A 20,074-nucleotide genomic window follows, 5' to 3' on the forward strand; every position below is an offset into this window, starting at 1 on the left:
TTTAAAGACACGAAGAAAGCAGGCTAAAATTGACCACAGACAATAGAATTGGAGAATTGGTCCAAAGCAAAACTGAAGGAAAAACTGTGAGAGAGGATTCTCCAGGACTGTGGTGGACGGAAGTGTGTATTCTGGTGGCAGATTTGGTGTGGAAATGATGCATGCATGAACCCATCCTTAACAGCATTGTAAATCACAGTCCCTCAATAAATATTAGTAAATGATCAGAAAACTGATCTGGTAATACCCTGGGACCATGTGACTCAAAAGTTCATATTGTCCTTTAGACAAAATATTTTCTTTCATCCTGAGCAACATCCCACATATTTTGATCTTGTTGACCCTGACAAGTCACATCCACCTAGTCATGAAGTGTCCTGCTCATGCCTTAAAGATACTTACTGTCCATCTGGATACCACCTGGACTGGAGCATGGTTCAAAATATTTGTGTGCTTAAAAGAAACAGAACTCTGCCATGAAATGTTACTGCACTGTATCAGAGATCTGGAAGCAAGGATGTGATGGTGTGTCTCATCCTGAGGGAATCCGTCCCTTTGGGAGGGTACTTTGAAAAATAGTGAAATGAGAAGGAAAGCAAGGGTATATTCTGGCTCTTAAGAAGCAGAAAACATATCTGCCATCCATGCTTTTCTGGAAGATAGAAATGGTAGTACACCTCTATGACCTAAGAACCCAGATGTACTCTTCTAATAGCCCATCAGTTTGTCCCAATTCATTAAGAGCAGAAACTTCCTGTCCTAAAAGTATTCCTAGAAATGACCCTGAGAACTTAATCAGTCAAGATTTTGCTTTTAGCTCAAACGCTCTGAGTTTCATTGAGATCAACCCTTGTTTTAACAATCTTGAAGATTGTTGTCTACAAAATCTAGGGTTCACATTTGTGTAACAGGACTTCCTAAAATTTATGAGGACCAATGACTAAAAATGAATAGAGGAACATGATTGAGTCCTGTTTATAAGAACCGAGTCCGGACATTTGTATTACTCTGTGTGTATGTTTGTGTGTTTTTTCTGTCAATAAATGTGCAAGCTGGCATTGGTTTCTCTTCTGAAGAGGGCCTAGGGGATAGGGCAGGATAAGAAAACAATAGGAACAATAGGAAATTTCCTTAGCAATTTTACTAAATAGTTTATGAATTTGCCTCCATTAGTAAACTTTATAGTAGAGAAAATTGGTGAGAGATAGAAACAGCAGTGATATTGTTATTATTATTATTCATTTGTCACAGATAATGGTGAAATATAGAGCAACTCAATGAATAACAACTTTCCCCAATCAAATAGTAAACTACATACATGAATCAAAATAAACAATGAAAGTCGATGGGACAAAAGCTTTAGTTGATGAAAAATCTACAGTATTATCACTCCTATTTTTTACCCTGCATAGATATGCCTGTTTTTATTAATTTTTACTCAAATGATAGAAAAGTACAGGACAATATAGAGATTAGGTACTCCCCAGTCATCAAAAAATTTAAACATTTTACTGTAATCATCATAGAAATATTATATTGCAGCATAATCTGGTCTTTGTGAATGTCTTCTCTCTTTTGTTTATACATCCTCAGTTATTTTCTTCCTAAGAGAATCAAAGCACCACAAGAAGTCAGAATCAAAATGCTTGCGTGGAGTCGCCCTGAAGAGAAAGGGCAGCCAGAAGAAAGTAGATTCTGCCATATCTTAAGACATTTGGTGGCCAGCTGACTGAGAACTAGTTATAAATCATTTGGTCCGAAATCCCTGCAACCCTTTTTATGTTTTCCATCACCTTCTGGGTCCCATGGTTGGAATGGTAGCAAGATACTCAAGTAAGGGAGTAAAATACCTGAGTAAGGGAGTAAGATGGAATGGATAGAATGGGAGTAAGATACCCAAGAAAGGGAGTAAGATGGAATAGATGGAAGACAGTCAAATACTTGGGTCAGTGAGTAAGATACCCAAGTCAGGGAATAAGATGGCATAGATGGAACAGGAGTAAGACTCCCGAGTACGGGAGTAAGATGGTATGGCTGGAATGGGAGTATGACATCACTAAAGTGTTAGAAATTTACTAACTTGAAAATGTCATGTACCTGGTTGACATCACTGGGGAGGGATGCTGGATCAGACACCAGGATACGCAGGACAGGTGCGTCCTCAGCAAAGGCAGAGAAGCAGTGGGGCCAAGGGATCCCGGCCAGTTGGCTCATCATTGAGTGGACTGTGAGCTGTGCTTCTTCTCAGGAGGCAAGAGTTATGAAGGAAGCCTCTGGCAGGCAAACGCCCTCCACCCTCCGAGTTACTAGGGAACCAATGTCCACAGGACCTCATTAGGATGGTATGTTAATGAGGTCTGATCCCTGGATTAGGCACCCCAGAAAGACTGAAACTGCAGATTCACAGAATTAATGAATGTAAATTTATGGCCCAATGTTAGACCAGGTGCAGACCATCCACTCCCTCACCTGTGAGCACTCCATTCTCCATGCCTTGCATTCTTGTACACAGGTACCTTCCCCACCCAGCCTTACAAATGACAGATTTTCTTTTTTTAAAAAAAAATCAATGTAGCAATAAAAATATTTTTTCTAAGAATGAAGAGTGGATCAAGAACCTATCATCTATAGACACAACTGAAAAGTGCTCAGCTTTAAGGAAAGATGAAACCAGGAAGCTGGAGCGATGGTCCAGCAGAGAAGGCACTTGCCAGCCACGTGTCTGACCCAGGTTCAATGTCCAGCATCCTAGAGGGTCCCCCAAGATTTCCAGGAGCAAACCCTAAGCAGTGCCAGATGTGGTTCCAAAAACAGAACAGAAAATAATATATCTGAAGATTTCTGGGATGAAAAATACATTAGGCAACTTAAAAACTTGATGTTTTACTTTAGGTTTGTATAATCAGAAATGTGTAATCACATTACTATCTGTTAAATGTAAGAACCTTTTTTTTTTTTTAGATTTTTTGGTCTGACCCAGTGATGCCTGGAGTTACTCCTGGTTCTCTGCTCAGGCCTTACTTTTGGTGGTACTATGGGGATCAAATAAAATGAAATGTCAGGTGCATGCAAGCAAAGACCTTTAGCCCACTGTACCATCTTTTCAGCCGCTGTAAGAAATCTTCATCTTTTTAATTACACACATGGGACTGGAGCGATAATACAGTGGGAAGTTATTTGTCTTGTATGCAGCTGGCCTGGCTTCAATCCCCAGAATCCCAGAGGGTCCCCTGAACACCGTCAGTGTCGTCTAAAATGGCCCCAAATGGCCCCAAAACCAACCAAACAGAAGAATCTCCAAGCCGGTCATCATGGATATGGCTGGAGACACCCTCCCATTATAAACAAAGGATGGCCAATGTATGCTGCATGGAAAGTCACTAAAATAACTCGTATCAGGGCAGGAGAGATAGAATAGTGGGCAGGGCACATGACTTGCCTACCTGACCCGGGTTCGATCCCCAGCATCCCATAGAGTCCCTGGAGTTCCACCACGAGTAATTCCTGAGCATCGCCAAGTGTAGCCCAAAGTATTTTTAAAACATCAGAAAAAAATTAACTGTGGGAAAAAAACTCTTTAAACAGGCAAAAATAATAGGCATGAAAATAGATGATAGAGAGAGTTAAAGGGGCAAGTAATAGGGCCAGGGTGACACAACTCAAAGAACTAGAACACATCTGTCACGTGCCCAAGTCCCGGCACCACGACCCACTTGCCAGATCCCCAAGCAGCCATGGGAGCTCAGAAGCAATTCACGCGCAACAGGTATAATGTCCCCCTCGAAGAAAATTACTGAGCTAGAGTCATAATACATTGTGGGAGGGAAGGGAATGTTTGCCTTGCACAGAGCTGACCTGGGTTCGATCACCAGTATCCCACAGGGTTCACCGAGCACGAGGATCGCCAGGAGTAATTCCTGAATGCAGGGCCTGAGCATCCACAGCTGTGCTCCACACTATCCCCCCAAAACTCACAAATAAACTAACAAGAGACTCAGTGTAAGAATTTAAGATGCTGGAGCATTCACAGGCATGTATCACTTGTATCACTTGTCATCCCATTGATCTTTGATTTGCTCGAGAGGGCACCAGTAACGTCTCCATTTCTCCCTGTCGCATGCTAGTGTAGCCCAATGGCATCTGCTCACTCCACAGGCGTATGAACACCAAACAATCAGGCCTGGCCACACATGAATCACGGCTGAATGGAGGGACCCAGGAAATAGGTTTTTTCTACTCCGTTGCCCAGAGGCTTCACCGCAAATGTCCACACTCTGGGTTTGGAAGGCAGCCAAGCACACATAGTCTAACAGACAGGTGTGGCCAGCAGAGAGGAACTGGAGGCCTCTTCAGTTCCCAATGAGTCTTCCCTGGGCTCCAGCATTCCTTAGCCACAGAGCAAGGCTCTGGAGAGTTCAAAAGGTGCAACTGCACAAAAACAGTCTGAGATGAATTCAACGTGGTAGAACCAGAAACCAGCCATATGGACGATGGCGCAGTGGGCTATCGGGGAGGGGACTGTCCTGCATGAGATCTACCCAGGTTTGATATCCAGCATCCCATACAGTCCCCTGAGCACCACCAGGAGTGATGCCTGAGCGCAGAGCCAGGAGTCAGCCCTGAGCACTGCTGGGGGAAGGAAGGAAGGAAGGAAGGAAGGAAGGAAGGAAGGAAGGAAGGAAGGAAGGAAGGAAGGAAGGAAGGAAGGAAGGAAGGAAGGAAGGAGGGAGGGAGGGAAGGAAGAAAGGAACAAAGGAAGGAAGGAGGGAAGGAAGGAAGGAAGGAAGGAAGGAAGGAAGGAAGATAGGAAGGAAGGGAGGAAGGAGGGAAGAAAGGAAGGTGGGAGGGAGGGAAGGAAGAAAGGAACAAAGGAAGGAAGGAGGGAAGGAAGGAAGGAAGGAGGGAAGGAAGGAAGGAAGGAAGGAAAGAAGGAAGGAAGGAAGGAAGGAAGGAAGGAAGGAAGGAAGGAGGGAGGAGGGAGGGAGGAAGGAAGAAAGGAAGGAAGGAAGGAAGGAAGGAAGGAAGGAAGGGAGGAAGGGAGGAATGATGGAAGAAAGGAAGGAGGGAGGGAGTTAAGGAAGGAAGGAAGGAGGGAAGGAAGGAAGGAAGGAGGGAAGGAAGGAAAGGCGGGAGAGTGGGAAGAGATGGAGAGAACGAGGGAGGGAGGGAAGGGAGGGGAGGAAGGAAGGAAGGAAAGAAGGAAGAAAGAAAAAAGGAAGGAAGGAAGGAAGGAAGGAAGGAAGGAAGGAAGGAAGGAAGGAAGGAAGGAAGGAAGGAAGGATGGAAGGAAGGAAGGAGAGAGGGAGGGAAGGAAGGAAGGAAGGAAGGAAGGAAGGAAGGAAGGAAGGATGGAAGGAAGGAAGGAAGGAAGGAAGGAAGGAAGGAAGGAAGGAAGGAAGGAAGGAAGGAAGGAAGGAAGGAAGGAAGGAAGGAAGGAAGGAAGGAAGGAAGGACCCTGGCAGTTAAGCGTAGTTCCGAGAAACCAACAGTATCTTTCGGCTCAACTGCCGCAGCGCCCCCATCACGACCTTATTCCTCAGGCTGTAGATGAAGGGGTTCAACATCTGTGGGACCACCGTGTACACCCCGGATGCCACGGCAGTGCTCCGGTAAGAGCTGGTCGGGCCGAGCTAATGTACACCCCGAAGCCCGGCCCATAGAACAAGCACATGACCAAGAGGTGGGAGCTGCAGGTGGAAAACGCTTTGGCCCTGCCACTGGCCGAGGGGGTCCTCAGCACGGAGGCGACAGTCCGCGCGTAAGAGAAAAGGATGCCACAGACAGGAAGGCCCCCAAAGGCTCATGGCCACATAGATGAGGATGTTGTTGAGGAGCGTGTCTGAGCAGGCCAACGGATGACCTGGACAACCTCACAGAAGAAAAGGGAGATGTTGGGGGTGGTACAGAAGGTCAACGGCAGCACCTTGAGGCTGTGGAGCAAGGCGTCCCCCAGACCCAGGAGCAGGGAGCAAAGGAGGAGCAGGAGGCAGAGCCAGCGTCCATGATGGCCGGGAGGTCTTCGGCCGCAGGAGCTCTGCTCAGGGAAGGAAACTGGAGCCCACCCCCTCGGAGGAGCCCCGGGGAGCACAGCCAGGCATGCTGGCAAGAGACTCTGCATTTCTCTCTTCCGGAACCTTATTCGAATGAGCCTCACACATGAAGAGACCGGCAAAGGAACCAGGTGTGTGGGACCTGGGGTTGAGACCTCCAAGCCTTCTCAGGTCGGGACTGGGCCTCTTCCACCCAGATTTCCCATTGCCTGCCGCTAGGTGGTCACACCCAGGGACTGCCTCTGGTTCTTTGTAATCCCACTAAAGGCCAACATCCAGAGACTTAAAACCAAGCTTCAGCACACATGAGATCTCTATTTGACCATCTCAGTGGATGTCTCTAGGCAGCAAGTGCTGAGTAACATGAGTTTTGTATTATGGAATGTTAACAAGTCAGAGGAAATAGAATGTGGACACATCATTTGGCGGTCTGCTTTGAATCCCAGGACAGACACAGGCTCCAGTTGGGTCCCTGAGGATTCTATTGATTGCAGGAAGGGCGTCAGACTGCTGTCTCTGGGCTTGGTGTTTGACAGTTACTCTGGCACCCCCCTCCTAGGAACTCCCTAGAACACTCCTCCAACAGAATTAGCGATGGAAGATCAGCTCAGGCAGTCTGAAAGAGTTTCCCCGTTACTATGATTTATCAACTTCTGAAGCCCTTAGAACACACACGAAGTCCTATATTTGAGCATATGAGACTCGATGATATTCACTGATGAAGTTCAATATGTCACCATCTTCTCAAACCACGGTGATCATTTCTTCACATGATCTAAGGCCTGAGTAGGGATCCAGGGGGATGAACGGCTCCTCACACATAATAGACCAAGAGCTGGTGTGATAGTACAGTGGATGATATCATGTGGCCAACACAGGTTCAATCCCCTAAACATCACGGGGAGTGATTCCTGAATATAGAGCCAGGAGTAAGCCCTGAGTATTGCTGGGTGTGACCCCAAAACAAAACCAAACCAAAAGAAAAGCCCATAACAGACCCAGAGCACAATCCAGGGAATTACTCACTGGGGACATTGAGTCATGGACGATTGGTCCATTCAAGGCAAAACTCTGAGTGTCATTGGCAAAACAGGAAAGACAGTGAGATAAAGCGTGGGGACACAAGTAGAACTCAGTCGAACACACAGAAGATTTTAACTCACTGATGTTTTACCAATTTAACGTGAATATTAAATATCCATCAATATATAAAGTAACAATTCTGTAAAACGATGGTTGGGTGAGCAAGGGAATGAGTAGTATCCAATGATAATGAACCCTGGGCCTACAGATGCAATATTGAGGTTACCAATGAGACCAGCAAGATAGCACAGTGGGAAGATGATTGCCTTGCACATCACACAGGTTTGACACCCGAGCATCCCATATGATCCCCCAAACTCATTCGGAGAAATCCCTGAGCACTACCATGTCTGGTCCCCAAACCAAAAACATATATGAATATTTCTGAGGTGAAAATGAAGCTGTATAAGAGAAAGCATAGAATTGTTAGTGTGTCCTCATCTGAACTACAAAATGACGAAGGTACAAGCTCTCACGTACAAGTGGGCACATGAGCTCCTGGTAAATATGTGGTACAATGTGGGGAGTTCCAAGAAAGAGAAGCCTAGAAAGGATAACTGGGGGTTCCCTAAGACAATCTTCATAAAACCCCCACCTCAAAGGAATGATTCTTAGCAAAACAATTCATGCTGCCTTCAGAGAATATCCAGGAATTCAGGTGATTTAGGAGGGGGATGCATGCTAATGAGAGTCATGGGAAACTTGCTCAGTGTCTGTTTAGAAGGAACACCAATGGGGGTGTGGCATAGAAGACCTGGTATGGACTTCTCTTGCACCCGGATTCTATCCCTGAAATCCTATATGTTCCCCAAGCACAGCCAGGAGTCATTCCTAAGCATAGCACAAGAGTATAACCCCTGAGCCTTATCAGACCCTAAATAAATAAACAATAAAAATGAAAACTTGGCCGAGTATTAGAGTCTCTTACTGTTTTGCCTCCATGAGGGAACTTAAGCCCAAGTAACCATCAGGGAATATAGTGTTTCCCGCTCAGGAGCCTCCTCATGGCCCCCTTCATGTCCTTGTTCCTCAGGCTGTAGATAAAGGGGTTCATCAGCTGTGGCACAACAATGTACATCACCGAGGGGATGGCAGGTGTTCTGGAAGATTCCATGACTGTAGAACTAATGTAAACCCCAAACGCCGTCCCATAGAACAAGGAAACTATGGACAAGTGAGAACCGCAGGTGGAAAAGGCTTTCTGCTTCCCCTGGGTCGAGGGCATCCTCAGAACCGAGGAGACAATCCGACTGTAGGAGAAAATGATGCCTGAGATTGGAATCCCAGCAAAAGCAACACCCACCAGGTAGAACAGTAGGTTATTAATGAAAGTGTCAGAGCATGCGAGTTTGAGCAGCTGGGCGAGTTCGCAGAAGAAGTGGGGGACCAGCACTTTCGAAGGGAAGCCAAGTCTCAGCGCCATCAGCGCGTGTAGCCCGGAGTTCGCCAGGCTTGCCAACAGTGAGAGAGCAATGAGCAGCGCGCAGAGTGGCTGGTTCATGATGACCGTGTACCTCAGTGGGTGGCAGATGGCCACATAGCGGTCATAAGCCATGGCACCCAGGAGACAGTTTTCTACACTAGTGAAAACCATGACAAAGAAGGTCTGGGCCATGCAGCTGACATAAGTGATGCTCTGTGTCTGGGTGCGGATGTTCTCCAGCATCTTGGGAATGATGCAGGTGCTGATGCAGATGTCGGTGAAGGAGAGGTGGGAGAGGAAGAAGTACATGGGGTTGTGCAGGTGCGGGTCTGAGACCACGGCCAGGACAATGAGCAGGTTCCCCAGGAGGGTGACCAGGTACATGGTCAGGAAGAGGCAGAAGATGACGGGCTGTAGCTCTGGGTCATCTGTTAGTCCTAGCAGTAGGAATATCGGAGCCTCTGTGAGGTTTCCGGTTGCAAGGTAGCTGGTGAATCTGATGGAAGAGTCAGGGAAAAGGGAGGGGTTAATAGGTGTCTCCTTGGCAGTAGAGCCCATGGTACCTTGTAGGGAATTTAAACGACAAAAGAACAAAAATGAAAATATATGATGGGCATTCTGTAGAGGTCTCACTGTGCACTCTGATTAATAATAGCTATATTTAGGGGCTGGAGTGATAGCACAGTGTGTAGGGCGTTTGCCTTGCATGAGGCAAACCCGGGTTTGTTCTCAGCATCCCATATGGTCCCCTGAGTACTACCAGGGTAATTCTGAGCGCAGAGGCAGGAGTGACCACTGTGCACCGCTGGGTGTGATCCAAAAAGAAAAAACCACTAATAAACAACTATATTTTACCATCCCTCCAGTGAGAATTTGATAGACTCTGTCTGAGGTCCAGGGTCTCAATGAAAAATATCTAACTATGTTCTTAGTGATTTCATACATGTATGCCTAGTCTGTTCTGACCTTTGTTTTTACCCTGTGGGATGGGTGGGCACTCCTGATGATACTCAAGGGTTACTCGTGGCTCTGTACTCAGCGGTCATTCCTGGTGATGTTTGGGGGCCCTATGGGATGTCAGGGACGAACCCTGATTAGCAGCATGCAACATGCAAGGCAAGTGCCCTAGTCACAGAACCATCACCCCAGCCCCTGATCTTTTACCTATCCTATAACTTCACATGACTCCTGGTCCTCAACTCTTTCTATTTCCTCAGAAGTTTATTTATCACCTCTTTGGTTCAATGCCGAGTGTCATGTGCTAAGACCACAGAAATCTGAAACGTTAGTTTACTTACATATAGATCACATTTCAGATTAACGTAAATGAAATAGTTTTTCAATCACTTTTGTAGAGCATTGTGCCCAATTTGGCATGAACTCAGAACTTTCTGAACAACTTGTCCACATATCAAAGGAGCTCTATCACTGTGGCACTCTTGCTGTCACTCATGCAACAAAGTGATGCTTCATCGTGAACTGTATGGTTTTTCAAAGGAAACTCTAATTTGAGGTTGAATGACCTAAACTCTAGATTGACCTTTGAGGTAATGTCATCTGGCTCAAACTCTATGAAAAACAATCTGAAAATTTCTTAACACATTAAGAGTCAACCTTCCATATGATCCAGCAATATCACCCTTTGGCATCTATATCCTAAATATAAAAATATTAATTTGAGAGAATATATGCACCTCTATGTTCATTTCAGCCCTTCCATACTATAGCCAAGTTATGGAAACAATCCAAATTTCAAATAATGTAGATATACAAAATAGAATACTATGCAGGTGTAAAAATGGCCTAAAAGAATGCAATTTATCATAAGTGGAATAGAACTGGAAGGGACCATGCTGAGTGAAGTGAGGCATGAGGGAAGGGTCTCTCATAAGTGGGATTTAAAGACACGCAGAAAGGAATCGACAAATGACCAAAGGCCATAGAATTGGAGAATTGGTCCAAAGCAAAACAGAAGGAAAAGCTGTGAGAGAAGATTCTCCAGGACTGTTGTGGAGGGAAATGGGTATTCTGGTGGCAGATTTGTTGTGCAAATGATGTATGCATAAAACTGTCCTTAACAGCGTTGTAAATCACAGTCCCTCAATAAATATTAGTAAATGATCACAAAAACTGATCAACCTTTGATCTGGTAATACCCTGGGACCATCTGACTCCAAGTTCATAATGTCCTTTCGTCAGAATATTTTCTTTAATCCTGAGAAACACCCCACATATTTTGATCTTGTTGACCCTGACAAGTCACATCCACCTAGTCATGAAGTGTCCCGCTCATGCCTTAAAGATACTCACTGTCCATCTGGATACCACCTGGACTGGAGCATGGTTCAAAATAATTGTGTGCTTAAAAGAAACAGAACTCTGCCATGAAATGTTACTGCACTGTATCAGAGATCTGGAAGCAAGGATGTGACGGTGTGTCTCATCCTGAGGAATCCATCCCTTTCGGAGGGTACTTTGAAAATAGCTAAATGAGAAGGAAAACTAGGATATATTCTGGCTCTTAAGAAGCAGAACACATGTCTGCCATCCATGCTTTTCTGGACGATAGAAACGGTAGTACACATCTATGACCTAAGAACCCAGCTGTACTCTTCTAATATCCCATCAGTTTGTCCCAATTCATTAAGAGCTGAAGCTTCCTGTCCTAAAAGTTTTCCTAGAAATGACCCTGAGAATTTAATCACTCAAAATTTTGCTTTTAGATCAAATGCTCTGATTTTCATAGAGATCAACCCTTGTTTAGACAATCTTGAAGACTGTTGTTGTCCACAAAATCTAGGGTTCACATTTGTGTAACAGGACTTCCTAAAATTTATGAGGACCAATGACTAAAAATGAATAGAGGAACATGATTGAGTCCTGTTTATAAGAACCGATTCCTGACATTTGTTTTACTCTGTGTGTATGTGTGTGTGTTTTTTCTGTCAAGAAATGTGCAAGCTGGCATTGTTTTCTCTTCTTAAGAGGGCCTACAGACTAGGGCAGGATGAGAAAACAACAATAGGAAGTTTCATTAGCAATTTTAGTAAATAGTTTATGAATTTGCCTCTATTGGTAAAAATTATAGTAGAGAAAATTAGTGAGAGAAGGAAAAAACAGTGATATTAATATTATTATTATTCATTTCTCACAGACATATGGTGAAATAAAGAGCAATTCAAAAAAATAACAACTTTCCCCAATCAAATAGTAAACTACATACATGAAGCAAAATAAATAATGAAAGTCTATGGGAGAAAAACTTTACTTGATGAAAAATCTACAATATGAGCACTCCTATTTTTTACCCTGCAGACATGTCTGGTTTTATTATTTTTTACTCAAATGATAGAAAAGTACAGGACAATATAGAGATTAGATACTCCCCAGTCATCAAAAAATTTAAACATTTTACTGTAACCATCATAGATATATTTTATTGCCGCATAATCTGGTCTTGGTGAATTTCTATTCTCTTATACAACCTCAGTTATTTTCTTCCTAGGAAAATCAAAGCACCACAAGAAGTCAGAATCAAAATGTTTGCGCGGAGGAGTCGCCCTGTGGAGAAAGGGCAGCCAGAAGGAAGTAGTTTCTGCCATATCCTAAGACATTTGGTGGCCAGCTGACTGAGAACCAGTTATAAATCATTTGGTCTGAAATCCCTGCAACCCTTTTTATGTTTGCCATCACCTTCTCGGTCCCCTGGGTGGAATGGTAGCAAGATACTCGAGTAAGGGAGTAAAATACCTGAATAAGGGAGTAAGAAGGAATGGATAGAATGGGAATAAGATACCCGAGAAAGAGAGTAAGATGAAATAGATGAAGGTAGTAAAATACTTGAGTCATCGAGTAAGATACCCAAGTCAGGGAATAAGACGGCATAGATGGAACAGGAGTAAGACGCCTGAGTAAGGGAGTTAGACGGTATGATTGGAACGGGAGTATGACATCACTAAAGTGTTAGAAATTTATTAACTTGGAAATGTCATGTACCTGGTTGACATCACAGGGGAGGGATGCTGGATCGGACACCACGCTATGAAGGACAGGTGCGTCCTCAGCAAGGGCAGAGAAGCAGTGGGGCCAAGGGATCCCAGCCAGGTGGCTCATCACTGAGTGGACTGTGAGCTGTGCTTCTTCTTGGGAGGCAAGAGCTATGAAGGAAGCCTCTGGCAGGTGAACGCCCTCCACCCTCCGCGTTCCTAGGGAATCAATGTCCACAGGACCTCATTAGGATGTTATGTTAATGAGGTCTGATCCCTGGGTTAGGCACCCCAGAAAGACTGAAACTGCTGATTCACAGAATTAATGAATGTGGATTTGTGGCCCCATGTTAGACCAGCTGTATGCCATCCACTCCCTCACCTGTGAGCAATCCATTTTCCATGCCTTGCATTCTTGTACACAGGTACCTTCCCCACCGAGCCTTGCAAATGACAGATTTTCTTTTTTTAAAAAAAATCAATGTAGCAATAAAAATATTTTGTCTAAGAATGGATGAGTGGATAAAGAACCTATTGTCTATAGACACAACTGAATAGTGCTCAGCTTTAAGGAAAGATGAAACCAGGAGGCTGGAGCGATGGTCCAGCAGAGAAGGTGCTTGCCAGCCACGTGTCAGACCCAAGTTCATATCCAGCATCCCAGAGGGTCCCCCAAGACTTCCAGGAGCAAACCCTAAGCACTTCCAGGTGTGGTTCCAAAAGCAAAACAAAAAATAATATATTTGAAGATTTCTGGGATGAAAAATGCATAGGGCAACTTAAAAACGTGATGTTTTACTTTAGGTTTGTATAATCAGAAATGTGTAATCACATTACTATCTGTTAAATGTAAGAAACTTTTTTTTTAGATTTTTGTGTCAGACCCAATGATGCCTGGAGTTACTCCTGGTTCTATGCTCAGGACTTACTTTTGGTGGTACTATGGGGATCAAATAAAATGAAAGGTTGGGTGCATGCAAGCCAAGACCTTTAACCCACTGTACTATCTTTTCAGCCCCTGTAAGAAATCTTTATCTTTTTAATTACACACATGGGTCTGGAGCAATAATACAGTGGGAAGATATTTGTCTTGTATGCAGCTGGCCTGGCTTCAATCCCCAGAATCCCACAGGGTCCCCTGAACACCGTCAATGTGGCCTAAAATGGCCCCAAATGTCCCCAAAATCAACCAAACAGAAGAATCTCCAAGCCGGTCATCTTCGATATGGCTGGAGACACCCTCCCTTTATAAACAAAGGATGGCCAGCATACGCTACATGGAAAGTCACTAAAATAACTAATATCAGGGCTGGAGAGATAGAACAGTGGGCAGGGCACATGCCTTGCCTACGCTGACCCGGGTTCGATCCCCAGAATCCCATAGAGTCCCTGGAGTCCCACCACGAGTGATCCCTGAGCATCGCCAGGTGTGGCCCAAAGTATTTTTAAACATTAGAAAAAAATTAACTTTGGGAAAAAACTGCTTAAACAGGCAAAAAATAGGCATGAAAATAGATGATAGAGAGAGTTAAAGGGACTAGTAATAGGGCCAGGGTGACACAACTCAAAGAAATAGAACACATCTGTCACGTGCCCAAGTCCCGACACCACAACCCCCTCCCACCAGATCCCCAAGCAGCAGTGGGGGCTCGAAAGCAATTCATGAGCAACAGGTATAATGTCCCGCTCAAAAAAAATTACTGAGCTCAGTCATAATACAGTGGGGGAGGGAGGGAATGTTTGCCTTGCACAGAGCTGACCTGAGTTCGATCACCAGCATCCCACAGGGCTCACCGAGCACGAGCACCGCCATGACTAATATCTAATGCAGGGCCTGAGCATCCCCAGCTGTGCTCCCCACTCTACCCCCCCAAAAAAAACACAAATAAACTAACAAGAGACTCAATGTGAGAATTTAAGATGCTGGAACATTCACAGACATGTTTCACTTGTATCACTTGTCATCCCGTTGATCTTCGATTTGCTCACGCAGGCACCAGTAATGTCTCCATTTGTCCCTGCCGCATGCTAGTGTAGCCCAATGACATCTGCTCACTCCACAGGGTTATGAACACCAAACAATATGGCTTGGCCACACATGAATCACGGCTGAACGGAGGGACCCAGGAAGAAGGTTCTTTCTACCCCGTTGCCCGGAGGCTTCACCGCAAAAGTCCACACTCTGGGTTTGGAAAGCAGCCAAGCACACACAGTCTAACAGACATGTGTGGCCAGCAGAGAGGAACTGGAGGGCTCTTCAGTTCCCAAGGAGTCTTCCCTGGGCTCCAGCATTCCTTAGCCACAGAGCAAGGCTCTGGAGAGTTCAAAAGGTGCAACTGCACAAAAACGGTCTGAGATGAGTTCAACGTGGTAGAACCAGAAACCAGCCATAGAGAGGCTGGCGCGGTGGGCTGACAGGGAGTGGTCTGTCCTGCATGAGATCTACCCAGGTCTGATCTCCAGCATCCCATACAGTCCCCTGAGCACCAGCCGGAGTGATGCCTTAGTGCAGAGCCAGGAATCAGTCCTGAGCACTGCTGCTGGAAGGAAAGAAGGAAGAAGGAAGGAAGGAAGCAAGGAAGGAAGGGAGGAAGGAAGGAAGGAAGGAAGGAAGGAAGGAAGGAAGGAAGGAAGGAAGGAAGGAAGGAAGGAAGGAAATGAGGGAGGAAGGCACGGAAGAGAGGGAGACAAGGAGGGAGGGAGGGAAGGATGGGAGGAAGGAAGGAAGAAAGGGAGCAAAAGAGGAAGGAAGGAAGGAAGGAAGGAAGGAAGGAAGGAAGGAAGGAAGGAAGGAAGGAAGGAAGGAAGGAAGGAAGAAAGGGAGTGAGGGAGGGATGGAGGAAGGGAAGAGAGGAAGGAAGGAAGGAAGAAATTGAGCAAGAAAGGAAGGAAAGAAAGAAGAAAGAAGGAAGGAAGGAAGGAAGGAAGGAAGGAAGGAAGGAAGGAAGGAAGGAAGGAAGGAAGGAAGGAAGGAAGGAAGGAAGGAAGGAAGGAAGGACCCTGGCAGAAAAGCGTAGTCCCGAGAAACCAACAGTATCTTATGGCTCAACTGCCGCAGCACCCTGGTCACTTCCTTATTCCTCAGGCTGTAGATGAGGAGGTTCCGCATCCTTGGGACCACCGAGTACACCCCGGATGCCACGGCAGTGCTCCGGGAAGAGCTGGTCATGGCCGGGCTAATGTACACCCCGAAGCCCGTCCCATAAAACAAGCACCCGACCGAGAGGTGGGAGCTGCAGGTGGAAAATTCTTTGGCCCTGCCACCGGCCGAGGGGGTCCTCAGAACAGAGGTGACGATCCGCGCGTAAGAGAAAAGGATGCCGTAGACAGGAAGGCCCCAGGAGGCTCATGGCCGCATAGATGAGGACATTGTTGAGGAGCGTGTCCGAGCAGGGCAACTGGATGACCTGGACCACCTCGCAGAAGAAAAGGGGGACGTGGGGAATGGCACAGAAGGTCAACGGCAGCACCTTGAGGCTGTGGAGAAAGACATCCCCCAGACTCAGGAGCAGGGAGCAAAGGAGGAGCAGGAGGCAGAGGTCTTCGGCCATGGGTGCTCTGGGAGGGAAGCTGGAGCCCACCCCCTCCAGGAGCCCAGGGGAAGACAGCCAGGCACACTTACAAGGGACATTGCATTTCTCTCTTCCAGGACCTTGGTTCCAACGATCCCACACATGAATGTACCGGCAGAGGAACCAGGTGTGTTGGACCTGGGGTTGAGACCTCCAAGCCTGCTTGGGTAGGGACTGGGTCTCTTCGCTCAGATTTCCCATTGCCAGTCGCTAGGTGGTCACACCCAGGGCCTGCCCCTGGTTCTCTGTAATCGCACTAACGGCCAACATCCAGAGACTTAAAACCAAGCTTCAGCACACATGAGATCTCTATTTGACCATCTCAGTGGATGTCTCTAGGCAGCAAGTGCTGAGTAACATGAGTTTTGTATTATGGAATGTTAACAAGTCAGAGGAAATAGAATGTGGACACATCATTTGGCGGTCTGCTTTGAATCCCAGGACAGACACTGGCTCCAGTTGGGTCCCTGAGGATTCTATTATTTGCAGGAAGGGTCTCAGACTGCTGTCTCTGGGCTTGGTGTTTGACAGTTACTCTGGCACCTCCCTCTGAAGAACTCCCTAGAATCCTCCTCCAACAGAATTAGCGATGGAAGATCAGCTCAGGCAGTCTGAAAGAGTTCTCCCGTTACTATGATTTATCAACTTCTGAAGCCCTTAGAACACACATGAAGTCCTATATTTGAGCATATGAGACTCGATGATATTCACTGATGAAGTTCAATATGTCACCATCTTCTCAAACCACGGTGATCATTTCTTCACATGATCTAAGGTCTGAGTTTGGACCCAGGGGGATAGACAGCTTTTACTCACACATAATAGACCAAGAGCTGTTGTGATAGTACAGTGGATGATTTCGTGTGGCCAACATGGGTTCAATCCTCTGAGAATCGCCTGAAGTGATTCATGAATACACAGTGAGCCAGGACTAAGCCCTGAGTATTGCTGGGTGTGACCCCAAAACCAACCAAACCAAAAAGAAAAGCCCATAAGAGACCCAGAGCACAATCCAGGGAATTGCTCACTGGGGACATTGAGTCATGGTCGATTGGTCCTTTCTAGGCAAAATTCTGGGTGTCATTGGCACAACAGAAAGGCAGTGAGATAAGGCTTGGGGACACAGGTAGTAATCAGTCTGACACACTGAAGATTTCGACTCACTGATGTTTTACCAATTTAGTGTTAGTATTAAATATCTGTCAACAAATCAAGTAGCTATTTTGTTAAACACTGTGTGGACGAGCAAGGGAATGAGTAGTATCCAATGATAATGAACCCTGGGCCAATGATTACAATATTGAGGTTACCAATAAGACCAGCAAGATACCACGGTGGGAAGGTGCTTGCACGTCACACAGGTTTGACCCCCGTGCATCCCATATTGTCCTCTTAAACTCATTTGAAGTATTCCCTGAGTTCTGCCATGTCTAGACCCAAAACCATATATGAAAATTTATGGGAGGAAAATGAAGCTGTATAAGAGAAAGAATAGAATTGTTAGTGTGTCCTCATCTGAACTATGGGATGATGAGGGTACAAGCTCTCACAAACATACAAGTGGGCACACGAGCTGCTGGTAAATATGTGGTACAATGCGGGGGTTCGGAGAAAGAGAAGACCAGAAAGTAAAATAGGGGGTCCCCTCAGACAATCTGCAAATAACACCTACCTCAAAGGACTGATTGTTAGCAAAACAATTCATCCTGCCTACAGAGAATATCCAAGAGTTCAGGTGACTTAGGAAGTGGATGCATGTTAATGAGAGTCATGGGAAACTTGCTCAGCGTCTGTCTAGAGGAGAAACCAATGGAGTGGGGCAGAGTAGAACTGGTATGGACTTCTCTTGCACCCAGATTCGATCCCTGATACCCTATATGTTCCCCAAGCACAGCCAGGAAAAATTCCTAATTGCATATGGCAAGAGTATAACCCCTGAGCCTCATTAGACCCTAAATAAATAAACAAATAGAAATGAAAACTTGGCGGTGTATTAGAGTCTCTTACTGTTTTGCCTCCATGAGGGAACTTAAGCCCAAGAGTCACCATCAGGGAATAGATCATTTCCCACTCAAGAGCCTCCTCACGGCCCCCTTCATGTCCTTGTTCCTCAGGCTGTAGATAAAGGGGTTCATCAGCTGTGGCACCACAATGTACATCACCGAGGGGATGGCAGATGTTCTGGAAGATTCCAAGACTGTAGAACTAATGTAAACCCCAAACGCCGTCCCATAGAACAAGGAAACTATGGAAAAGTGAGAGCTGCAGGTGGAAAAGGCTTTCTGCTTCCCCTGGGCTGAGGGCATCCTCAGAACCGAGGAAATGATCCGAGTGTAGGAGAAAATGATGCCTGAGATTGGAATCCCAGCAAAAGCAACAGCCACCAGGTAGATCAGTAGGTTATTAATGAAAGTGTCAGAGCACGTGAGTTTGAGCAGCTGGGCGAGTTCGCAGAAGAAGTGGGGGACCAGCACTTTTGAAGGGAAGCAGAGTCTCAGTGCCATCAGCGCGTGTAGCCCAGAGACTGCAACACTTGTCAACAGCGAGAGAGCAATGAGCAGCGCGCAGAGTGGCTGGTTCATGATGACTGTGTACCTCAGTGGGTGGCAGATGGCCACATAGCGGTCATAGGCCATGGCGCCAAGGAGACAGTTTTCTACACTAGTGAAAACCATGACAAAGAAGGTCTGGGCCATGCAGCTGACATAAGTGATGCTCTGTGTCTGGGTGCGGATGTTCTCCAGCATCTTGGGGATGGTGCAGGTGCTGATGCAGATGTCGGTGAAGGAGAGGTGGGAGAGGAAGAAGTACATGGGGTTGTGCAGATGAGGGTCTGAGACCACGGCCAGGACAATGAGCAGGTTCCCCAGGAGGGTGACCAGGTACATGGTCAGAAAGAGGAAGAAGATGACAGGCTGTAGCTCTGTGTCATCTGTTAGTCCTAGCAGGAGGAATATTGGAGCTTCTGTGAGGTTTCTGGTTGCAAGGTTGCTTGTGAATCTGATGGAAGAGTCAGGAAAAAGAGAGAGGGAAATGAGCGTCTCCTTGGCAGTAGAGCCCATGGTACTTTCTTGGGAATTTATACGACAAAAGAACAAAAATAAATTATATATGAAGAGCATTCTGTAGAGTTCTAACTGTGCACTCTGATTAATAAACAGCTATATTTGACCATCCCTCCAGTGAGAATTTGATAGATTCTCTGAGATCCAGGGTCTCAATTAAAAGGATCTAACTATGTCCTTAATGATTTCATACGAGTATGCTAGTCTGTTTTGACCTTTATTTTACCCCAGGAATGGGTGGACACACCTGATGATACACAAGGGTTAGTCCTGGCCCTGCACTCAGCAGTCATTCCTGGTGATGTTTGGGGGCCCTATCAGGTCAGGGACCGAACCCAGATCAGCAGCATGCAAGGCAAGTGCCCTTCTCGCAGGACCATCACCCCAGTCATTGATCTTTTACCTCACCTATAACTTCACATGCTTCCTGATCCTCAACTCTCTCTATTGCATCAGAAATTTATTTATCACCTGTTTGATTCAGTGCTGAGTGCCATGTGCTAAGACCACAGGAATCAGAAACATTAGTTTACTCAGATATAGTTCATGTTTCAGATAAAAGTAAATGAAAGCGTTTGTTCAATCACTTTTGTAGAGCATGGTGGCCAAATTTGGCATGAACTCAGAACTCTCTGAATAACTTGTCCAGATTTCCAGGGTCTATATCAATGTGGCACTTTTGTTGTCACTCAGGCTACAAAGTGATTCTTCATAGTGAACCGTATGGTTTTTCAAAGGAAACTCTAATTTGAGGTTGAATGACCTAAACTCTAGATTGACATTTGAGGTAATGTCATCTGGCTCAAACTCTATGAAAAATAATCTGGAAATTTCTCAACAAGTTAAGAGTCAACCTTTCATACTTCCAGCAATAACACTTCTTGGCATCTATATC

At 45.7% G+C, this 20,074-nt stretch overlaps 2 protein-coding genes and 2 pseudogenes across 2 annotated transcripts; all 4 read right to left on the reverse strand.

Moving 5' to 3' along the window:
- Nucleotides 1-5,462: 5,462 nt before the first annotated feature.
- LOC101547190 (olfactory receptor 7G1-like) lies at nt 5,463-7,085 on the reverse strand (annotated as a pseudogene).
- Nucleotides 7,086-8,100: 1,015 nt separating this feature from the next.
- On the reverse strand, nt 8,101-9,114 carry LOC101555964 (olfactory receptor 7G1-like). Its single transcript, XM_004622205.2, has one exon. It carries the CDS (start codon nt 9,112-9,114, stop codon nt 8,101-8,103), a length of 1,014 nt encoding a protein of 337 aa, XP_004622262.2.
- An 853-nt stretch (nt 9,115-9,967) lies between these two features.
- LOC129398782 (olfactory receptor 7G1-like) lies at nt 9,968-16,488 on the reverse strand (annotated as a pseudogene).
- Nucleotides 16,489-16,867: 379 nt separating this feature from the next.
- Nucleotides 16,868-19,176, reverse strand: LOC101546412 (olfactory receptor 7G2-like). The gene is made up of 3 exons (XM_004619534.3): nt 18,186-19,176; nt 17,787-17,824; nt 16,868-16,891 (listed from the first exon to the last, which is right to left on the reverse strand). Exons 1-3 carry the CDS (start codon nt 19,174-19,176, stop codon nt 16,868-16,870), a joined length of 1,053 nt encoding a protein of 350 aa, XP_004619591.3.
- Nucleotides 19,177-20,074: the final 898 nt, after the last annotated feature.

Source organism: Sorex araneus, chromosome 2, assembly GCF_027595985.1.
Source record: "Sorex araneus isolate mSorAra2 chromosome 2, mSorAra2.pri, whole genome shotgun sequence".
In the NCBI taxonomy this organism is placed as follows: domain Eukaryota; kingdom Metazoa; phylum Chordata; class Mammalia; order Eulipotyphla; family Soricidae; genus Sorex; species Sorex araneus.

What these genes read in the sequence shown, in the direction of transcription:
- LOC101555964 (XM_004622205.2), bottom strand. Translation starts at nt 9,114, where the DNA reads ATGGGCTCTACTGCCAAGGAGACACCTATTAACCCCTCCCTTTTCCCT.
- LOC101546412 (XM_004619534.3), bottom strand. Translation starts at nt 19,176, where the DNA reads ATGGGCTCTACTGCCAAGGAGACGCTCATTTCCCTCTCTCTTTTTCCT. An exon ending in GGCCGTGAGGAGGCTCTTGA is followed by an intron (nt 17,825 to 18,185) that starts GTGGGAAATGAT and finishes TATTCTCTGTAG; the next exon opens with GCAGGATGAATTGTTTTGCT. An exon ending in CTAACAATCAGTCCTTTGAG is followed by an intron (nt 16,892 to 17,786) that starts GTAGGTGTTATT and finishes GTCCAAACTCAG; the next exon opens with ACCTTAGATCATGTGAAGAA.